The 10,000-nt window shown below is 41.4% G+C and overlaps 1 protein-coding gene across 1 annotated transcript in view; it reads left to right on the plus strand.

Moving 5' to 3' along the window:
- elmo1 (engulfment and cell motility 1 (ced-12 homolog, C. elegans)) overlaps positions 1-10,000 on the plus strand; it is a 242,386-nt gene that overhangs the window by 174,009 nt on the left and 58,377 nt on the right. The window contains exon 18 of the mRNA XM_080443358.1: positions 5,851-5,987. Coding sequence (XP_080299484.1) covers positions 5,851-5,987 — 137 coding nt within the window. The remainder of the gene's footprint in view (positions 1-5,850; positions 5,988-10,000) is intronic.

Consider the following 10,000-nt stretch of genomic DNA (forward strand, 5'->3'; position numbering starts at 1 on the left):
TCAGTGGGGAGTTCATTCCACCACTGTGGGGCCAGAACAGAAAAAAAAGTCGTGACCTTGTAGATCGGCCATCCCATCAAGGATGTGCCTGGGTGCAGGCTGAGGACCAGACCTGTGTTGATTTCGTCGACCAAAACTATGACAAAAAATGTTCGTCGACTACCTGCGACGCGTTGTGAGCTTGTAGATCGGCTATTTTCAGCATGCAACCAAAGTGTAAAAACAGCCATTACGACGCCATCAATTTTAGTCGACTAAATCAACTGTAGATTTAGTCGACTAAAATCTTATGATGTTTAGTCGACTAAAACAAAGACACAAAGTTTGCGAACCAGGCGGTCTAGACCTGTTATTGTATTTCTCTCTTAATAGTGCTCCTTGTGCTTTTATCTCCAGTCTCTTTGTTCTTTTTCTTTGTGGATTTGTTTTGTAATTTCTGTCTTTTTCTTTTCTGTACTCACCAGTGCCAACGTGTTATTGTTGTTTTTTTGTTTTTTTCATGTCGCCATAGATCTTGTTAAAATCCTTAAGATTGAGCCGTACACGGTCTGTTTACATCCGCGACATGTCACTGTATCTCCCAGTGAAAACCGCATGTCAAACGGATCTCCATGATTGTAGTTAGAGCGGATTACGTTAAACAGTGATATGCGAGGAGAAAAAACTACAGGAAGAGAATTGAGTTTCAGTGTGCGCTTTAGAATGGGAGCGGATGTGATCGTCAAAACCGGATCCCAAATAATTCTGTTTCCGGTCATCAAACCGGAACCGGAAATGGATCAAAAAATTCCGAAAGTGCACCTGGAAAATGTCAGCGCGAAAAGACCGTGGACCGTAGGGCTACGGTCTCGGCGCTTAACAGTTAAGTCCGTGAGCCAGGACCCCAAAAATGGGGTCATCATTACCATCTGGGGTGATTAATTCTCATAGTGATTTTTGGGTAGGTATACACCCCTAGAGCTAGGAAAAATGTGATAGCCTTGCATCGGTGGTAGCTATCTGTGTGTTATCACTCCTTTTATAACCACAAGCCAAAACACAGTTTTCAAAATCCGAATGAAGCATTCTACTTCAAACTGATGGTTCTCTCTTATTATTGACCCTCTCTCTCTGAAAAATGGTTGGGATAAAGCTCAGACTATATATTGTCCAGAAATGTTGTTAAAATGTGCATATCTAGAATATTGTTCTATTACAGGCAGTGACAACATAGTGACTATATGTGACATAAGATGTACTTTGGTTTGAATGAAAGATGGAACACAAAGGGTTCCTTTGTAAATTACCTATAGATTTAAAACCATGTTTACATACATAGATTCTAAGGAAATGTATTATGAAATTCAATAAACAGAATATAGTGCAATGGGTAAGAAAATATCCAAAATGGCCACTAAACACACGCCTGGCAATTTTTTACTTTTAATCCGCTTGTCTTAGAATACCTCTGTTTAATACCTCTTTTTTAGGGTTTTCATATGTAGAATCCATTCCTGATGTTATTTTTTTAATATCAGGTCAATCATGTCAAAGGTCAGGTCAAGGTTAAAATTGACCTCTGGGAGAACAACAAATGGAAACAACTTGATGAACATTCATGGTTCACTATTCATGATTTTGTTTTGTGAAAAGTGTCATTAACATGTCACAAGAATTGGTATTCATAATAACATGAATGTAAAATGATATAATCTAATGTCAAATATGTATCTTTTGCAACTACATCTGTATTCTCCAACCTACATCCTGTTCTACCTCATCCTTACAAGTATCCTCCTTATTAACATCACTCCTCATCTGTAGCTTGAACATATCATCAGTAACCATCTTCACCAGAGCAGTTACAGTACATCAGTGATGTACTTCTCACTCTCTGTGCCCTAAATTGATATTGCACCATGTCACATAGCTCTGACGGTGGGGTCACCCTTAGCAATGACAGGAACATTTTGTGACATCAAACGACTTGTCAGGTGGGGCTTGGTGGTCTGCCACTTTCCACAACATCACTTGTAAATAAATGAGCCCACATGTGGTGCAACAGGTTGGTCGGTGTTGGAGGAAGGGCCATTGACTTGTGGCACCCACCTCACCCAGCACATCAGGGTAGCCTGGGAAGTTCCCTGCCAGCAAAGTGTAGTGTGCTCTGATCTTGCCTTTGTCATACATATAAGACTGTCCCATCCCAATGCTCCATCTATACTTTACACTGTAGGTCCACCTGATACACCCCAATACACAGCATACAACAGGACAAGAACATCAGTGTAATCACTGAGCATGTGTATCACACCCTTTCCAGAGATGGCTGCATCAGGGATATAGGAACTCATGGTGATGTCTGCCTCATCATGACTAAATGCAGTATCTATCGTCAGCACTGAAGGTGTACAACATGCTCAACGGCTTCTGCTTAATGTTCTTACTCTTCATGATGACATCTCATGTGGGTAAAGGACATTACTATTCACAACAGCATGGGGGCAAATTAGCCAAGGATGGGATTGAAGAGATGATCTTTCTGTGTGTGAGGAATCCTACACCCCAATATTTTATGACCAAGACACACCAGTGCTTCAACTCTCCCTCTGTTTTTGCACATTTTGGGGAAGGCTTCAGTCCACTCCACTCACATGCATCATGACAGCATCTTTCCTGATCGTTATGGCAGTCTGCTCCCCAGACTGGTCAGCAGAGACAGTGATCCAGAATCCATCATGGTGCCGACAGACAAGGTCTAGCTTAGCCTCTATGCTATGGCATGGAGCACATGCATCTTCAGCAGGCACTGGGTTAGATATCAAGCACACTGCACATGGCCAGCATGGAAGAAGTGCTTCAGTCATGTGCTTCATGAGAGAAAAGGTGAAGTTAATGTCAATGTGTCTCCCTGCGCATTCAAACTGGTGGATGTGAAGTGTAGGAAGAAGTTGTCTACCCACTGTCAGCCAGTAGGATGGAGATGTGCAGTGTCCAGGTAGGCTACTGCTGTATCTGTTCAAATGTCTTTGGCCAAGTTGATAGAAACCACTTCAGAGTGCTGCTGATACACTCAGGACTGACCACTGAACTTGCCTGTCATGTTCTGCAACCACATGCATTTCCACTTCCAGTGCTGAACCTTGCATCAGTTTTGCAATGCAGCTGAAGAATATAAGATGCTTATATACCTGCAAGGTGTCAACAAACGGCTCCATGTCAATTGTGAGGTGAATAGGGCCTGCTGTACATGTCAACCAGTGACCATATCTGCTGCCTGCTTGGACACCTGGTTGGACGATAAGGTGCGAGAGAGACCTTGACCTGACCTTTAGCACATAGGCCAAAGACTGACCAGCAAGTCAAAATATAACATTAGAAATAGATTCTACACCTATGAATGCCCCCCCCCCCCCCAGGTCCCCATATGAATCACGTTCACGAAGTTCACAGATTCCCTCACACAACTGCAATATTTTGTTGTTTTTAACATAATTTAGTACAATGGAACATCACCATGGGATGGACACCATCTTTGATTTGGCAATACAAAATTAACTGATGGTAATTTCACTGATTCAGCCATATTTCTTGAACCCTAAGACCTAGTTTTAGACACCAAAACCACCTTTCTAGGTTGAACAGTATCATAAAGCCATTTAAGCTCCTGGCAGTCATATTGGACGCCATCTTGAAAATGATGGCTTTACGAGAAATATAATTTCCTAGATTTTTTTGTATGTTCTTAAGCATGCCTAGACGTACCAGAACCAATTGAAAAACCTTTTGTATATTTTTTTGGGGGGGGTTAATAGTATGTTTTCATATATTGACCCATGTAATTTTCGCCTAGTGTTATAACATAAAATGCATGATAGCACCCATAAAGCTACCATTGGTGCACGGCTATCACATATTTTCTAACTCTAGACATGCATACCTTGACAAAAATCACTATGAGCATTAATCCCCTCAGATGGTAATGACCAACCCCCCTGGCTCACGGACTATTGGATTTAATGGACCGTAGGACTACGGCCTTGGCGGTTAATGTGTTAATAATAAAGGCTGTGTGAAATGAAATTGAAACGGCAGCGACTAGGTCACGATTCTTTCTTTTCCGGCGAGCGATATTTGTATTTGTGGTTGTTGTTGTTAAAGGTGCAACACGGTCAATATCACCAAGACTTGCTGCTACGGAGACACTGTATTCCCCCCCCCCCCCCCCCCCGCCGTGGTGGAAAAAGTATATGTCTTTACTTAGAAATAATAGTAAGAGTATGTCATGTCAACATTAAAGTACAACTATCAGAAGATGTAACCCAGGTAAAGTAATGTGTCGCTCCTCACAACGTGTCGATGTGTGAGCTTGTAGATCGCTTGTAGATTCTAACAACACAAATGCACAAAAGGTGTTCATGAAAATACTCGAGAACCGGTGTACACAAAAGGTGTTCATGAAAATACTCGAGAACCGGTGTAAATAATAATTAAAACAATTGGAAACAAGCCTAAATGAGCAACTACACTTTAGAAACAAGCCCAAAAAAAAGCAACCCGCAACTAACCGATTTTTACAAGCAACGTTACAGAAAAAAAGAAGCCCAAAGTCGCTTATAATAAGCCGACATGGCAACAGTGATTACAGAGTCCTCAGATGGCCTCCTCTCTCATGCAGTGGCAACTTCAAAGATGGATGATCAGCTGACCTCACTGAAGAGATGTCTCTGAAGTGACGCCTTGTTGAGCCGTGTGTGTGCGTGTGCGTGTGTGTGCGCGTGTTCACGCATGCGTGCGTATCAGTGGTGTAAAGTAACTAAGTACAATTACTCAAGTACAATCTCAGAGGCAAATATTGTGCTTTTACTCCACTACAATTATTTGAAAACTTGAGTTACTAGTTACCTTGCAGATATAAGTATATTACATTATAAAACATGCATTAACCACTTTAGCCCTATTCGATACCTAGGCTATTTTCAAACATTTTAGTACTTTTACTTTTGGTACTTTAAGTACATTTTGATACCAATATTTTTGTACTTTTACTCAAGTAAATTTTGAATTCCGGTGTGTTTGTGTAATACTACTATACCAGAAGTCCCCACAAGTATAGTAGAATATGAGAAATATGTTGCGAGGACCATTTTAGATTTTTAGAGATGAGGTTTACAATTAGAAAAAGATTCAGGGTAGGAGTGTGTGTGTGTGTGTGTGTGTGTGTTGAATTTGTAATTTCTTTGTTGTATTTGTTTTCTCTGTTCCTCTCTCAAACGCACACACTCTCACACACAAACTAAATCAAAGGCCTTGGAAGAGGTGTGACTGCAGTTGAGAGAGAATAGCCAAGTTATTTGAACTGACTGATTGACTTAACACACACACACACACACACACACACACACACACACACACACACACACACACACACACACACACACAGACACACTGCACTCCACTGCAATTATTTGAAAACTTTAGTTACTAGTCACAATTTACTAGTCAAATTTTTTATTATTATTACAAAACATTTGAAAATAGCCGATCTACAAGCTCACACTGTGTCGCGATGCAACGCATTGTGAGCTTGTAGATTTGCTATTTTCAAACGATTTTTTTGGTCCATTTCATACATTTGGAAACTTGTGAAATGGGACATTCTGCATAAAGAGTACTTTCTACTTTTGGTACTTTAAGTACATTTTGGTATTAAAACGTTTGTACTTTTACTGAATTCCGGACTTTTACTTCTAACAGAGTATTTCTACATTGCAGTATTGATACTTTTACTTAAGTAAAAAATTTGAATACTTTTTCGACCACTGCCTACAGTATAGTTGACTGTATATATCTATGTCTGTGTTTCCACAGCCAGCGAGAACTGCCACGACTTCCATCCCATGTTCTTCACCCACGACCGCTCCTTTGAAGAGTTCTTCTGCACCTGCATCCAGCTCCTCAACAAGACCTGGAAGGAGATGAGGGCCACTAGTGAAGACTTCAACAAGGTGTGTTCTCCCCACTGTGTGTGTGTGTGTGTGTGTGTGTGTGTGTGTGTGTGTGTGTGTGTGTGTGTGTGTGTGTGTGTGTGTGTGTGTGTGTGTGTGTGTGTGTGTGTGTGTGTGTGTGTGTGTGTGGCGGTGGAAAAAGTACTCAAATGTTTTACTAAAGTAAACGTATCAATACTGCAATGTATAAAGTAAAAGTCCGGAACTCCAAATTTATTTGAGTAAAAGTATTGGTATCAAAATATACTTAAGGTAGCAAAAGTAGAAAGTACTCATCATGCAGAATGTCCCATTTCACAAGTTTTCAAATGTATAAAATTTGAAAATAGCAGATCTACAAGCTCACAATGTGTCGCATCGCGATGCATTGTGAGCTTGTAGATCTGCTATTTTCAAATGGTTATACAGAGCTGATTAGTGTATGTTTTGTAATAATTATCAAAATCTACAAAGTAACTCGTAAAGTGTTCAAATAATTGTAGTGGAGTAAAATTACAATATTTGCCTCTGAGATGTTTTGGAGTAGAAGTAAAAGTACAGAAAATTGGAAATACTCCAGTAAAGTAAAAAATACCTCAAAAGTGTACTTAAGTACTACTGTGTGTGTGTGTGTGTGTGTGTGTGTGTGTGTGTGTGTGTGTGTGTGTGTGTGTGTGTGTGTGTGTGTGTGTGTGTGTGTGTGTGTGTGTGTGTGTGTGTGTGTGTGTGTGTGTGTGTGTGTGAGAGACAATGTTCTGCCGTCTAGGCACTTTGTAACTGGCTGTTTTCCTATTGTCTGACTGCGCTGGCAGTGTTGATGTCCTTTGTACGAGGTGTTCTTTTACTTCTGTTTATGTGGACATAAATACATATTTTGTGTGTGTGAGAGAGAGAGAGATTGGCACATGGATATCGTTGCTGTCAGGGCAGAAACCTCTTATCTCCATATTCTAACTTTTTGTGTTTGTTTTCGTAAATTAACTCATTCACTGCCAGAGTGTTTTTTTTTCTGGCAGTGTGCAGCCAGTGCCACAGCGTTTTTGAGCATTTTTACTAACCCTTCAAGAGCCACAGAATATTTCTCTCCAGGACGATCGACACACAGAGTGTTGCAAAATAAACGGAGGAGTGTCTCTGCTTCAATCGGGGGCAAAAAGCATGTCACCGCGACCCTCCGTTCTTTAGTTATTGGCTGCTGAATATAGCTTGTCCCCGCCAAAAGCAGAGAAAAAAACAAGAAAGCAGAGAAAATGTTATTTTTCGAAATCCTTTAACATTAGATCGGACGGGGCTGGGTTTGTTGTTGTTCACGTTATTTCCGGGTATACTCTTCCCCGGAAGTCATAGGATCACTCATAGGTTGGTGAACAGCGCCATCTAGCGTTAAACACTGAAAACACTGTTTTGACGTGTTGCACACGTCTTTGGCACTAAACGAGTAAATTTGATCACGCTACAGCGTCACACAAAAGCATCAAAAGTAGCAGACCGGGCGAGCTCAAAACGTGTTTTGAACTCGTAGATCTGCTACTACTTGATGTTTTTGAATTTGAAAAGTAACGGCTTTGGACATAGTATTGGCATGTATGTGGTTTCCACCCCAACAGAGACGATATTGGTGGAACTTTATGGGCGTGCTTGCATTGGCATATTATTAGCAGTGCAATATCTCTTGTGTATAGGACGTTAAAGGAGTAGTTCACCAAAAAAAAATAACTTATTTTCTATCAATTACACAAGCCTTGAATTAATGTCTTTTTCTTATCCTAGGCGCCCTCGCCGCGCGCCCAGGATAAGGTGTCCCTTATTTTAATCTCTGGGAGTTGGCAACCCTAACCTTGCCATACCTTAGCTTTGGCTGAACTGACTCCACTGTACTCGCCACTGTACTTTTACAGCGCGGTGTGTAAATAATCCACCCTGCAGGGTAATACTTGTCCACTCGCAAATAAACAAAAAACACAAGCTTGTCTCTCTCTCTATCCTGGCAGCGGGGGTGCAGGAGGGAGGCTGGCTGCTGAATTGGCTCTTGTTCCCAATTACAGTGTCACCTTCAGTGGTGGAAAGTAACTAAGTACATGTACTCAAGTGCTCTACTTAATACTTTCACCGCTAGAGTTCATTCATAATGTTCTCACCCACTGCCAGACATTTGAGTTTTATAACCCTTTGAACCAGTCACAAAAATGTTATATTGATTAAAATCCGCGATCGGATGGTGTTTATAAACAAACACGACGGACGTATGAGCCCTCATAGGGTTTAGGTTTTTCTTTCTTCGTTCTTCTTCTGTGATTTCAGCGGCTCAAACAGGCTGCAAACGTCATATCCGTTTGGCTGTGACGTGATTTCCGCCCCCTCCCCACCGGCCATCGATTAGCTTAGCATCCGATCGGCTATCAGATCGTTTGTAAACACAAAGAGGATAACTGTGCGTCGATCAAAGAAAAGAAAATACAACCGGAGCTTACCATTCGTTTTTTAAACCGTGTGAAAACCGTGATGTTTAGCCAAAACCAGGGAAAAAAATGTTTTTTCAAGATAAAAACCGAACCGGAAACGGCTGTCGGACATTTTCTCACAGGATGGGTCGAAAGCGTCATGGGAAGAGAAAAAAAATCAAGGATGGTACCGCGATCGTTATTAAACCACATAAAAAGCCGATCCCGAGATATCTCGGGATAGGCGGGTAACGGGTGGATTTGATATACCGAGATATCTCGGGATTGGCGGTAAATGTGTTAAAGGATTAGTTCACCCAAAAAATTACTTATCCTCCTATAATTCTACAAAGCTCTGTGAGGGTGGTGAGCCCAAAACTGTTCTGCCCGGTTCTCCTCAGTGGCTGGAGCAATTGATCTGCATTTTGCACACAGCCATTGACCATTAACCATGTGCACGGAACAGCGAAGCCCGTTTTTCGCTTTCCCCAAAATGTCTGTTGTTCGCTGGCTCCCGGGTTACCAAATCATGTGCGCACATCCCCCCACGGGTATGGTCTAGTTTTCTAATACTTACACACCCCATTAAGCCTTGAATTCATGGATTTATTTTCTGTTTTTATCGCATTCCTAAGCCAATAATTTGATGACAGGGTGTATTTCCGGTAGGAGACACAAATAGTCCACTTTGTGTCTCCTACCGGATACATTAGCATCTTTCCGCCGGTCATCAAATTATTGGCTTAGGAATGTGAAATGCAAAAAAAAAGAATCCATGAATTCAAGGCTTCATGGGGTGTGTAATTGATAGAAAATAAGTGCTTTTTTAGGTACTTCTTTACTTTACTGGGAGTATTTCCAATTTTCAATACTTTTGCTATTGAAAATTTATACTTAGTTGTGTGGCGATGTCACTCACAGAAAAAGGGCGTGAACTTGTAGATCTGTTTTTTTGTTTTTTTTGTTGCTATTTTTAATGCCGTCCAAAAATGTTGATGTCCTCATAAGTATAGTAGCTAACCTGTGTGTGTGTGTGTGTGTGTGTGTGTGTGTGTGTGTGTGTGTGTGTGTGTGTGTGTGTAGGAGAGAGAGAGAGCAAGGGATGCATTTCTAAAACACTGATGGCTCTCAGTGGATGTCTCTTCATGGCTGACTGAGCACCCCCCATCTTACACGCACGCACGCACGCACGCACGCGCGCGCGCACACACGCACGCGCGCGCGCACACACACACACACACACACACACACACACACACCAAAACTCTTGCATGAATTAATGCATGTGTAAGACACAGTGTGCATAAATGAAGCTGAACATAACAGCATTCAGGACTACACACTGTCTGGTCTGTCATATAGTGTCTGAGTAGTAGGGACGTGCATTTTAAGTCATTTCCACATTCTAGTGTACTTTGCATTAAATTATTATACAGTAGGCGCGCGCACACACACACACACACACACACACACACACACACACACACACACACACACACACACACACACGCACACACACAGAACACGTTCTGTAAGAGTATGTTCCAAAATGAATAGTGAAAATACAGGTAGATAGTTCTACGATACGATAAG

The sequence above is a fragment of the Gymnoscopelus braueri genome (genome assembly GCF_963280865.1).
Source record: "Gymnoscopelus braueri genome assembly, chromosome: 11".
Lineage (NCBI taxonomy): Eukaryota > Metazoa > Chordata > Actinopteri > Myctophiformes > Myctophidae > Gymnoscopelus > Gymnoscopelus braueri.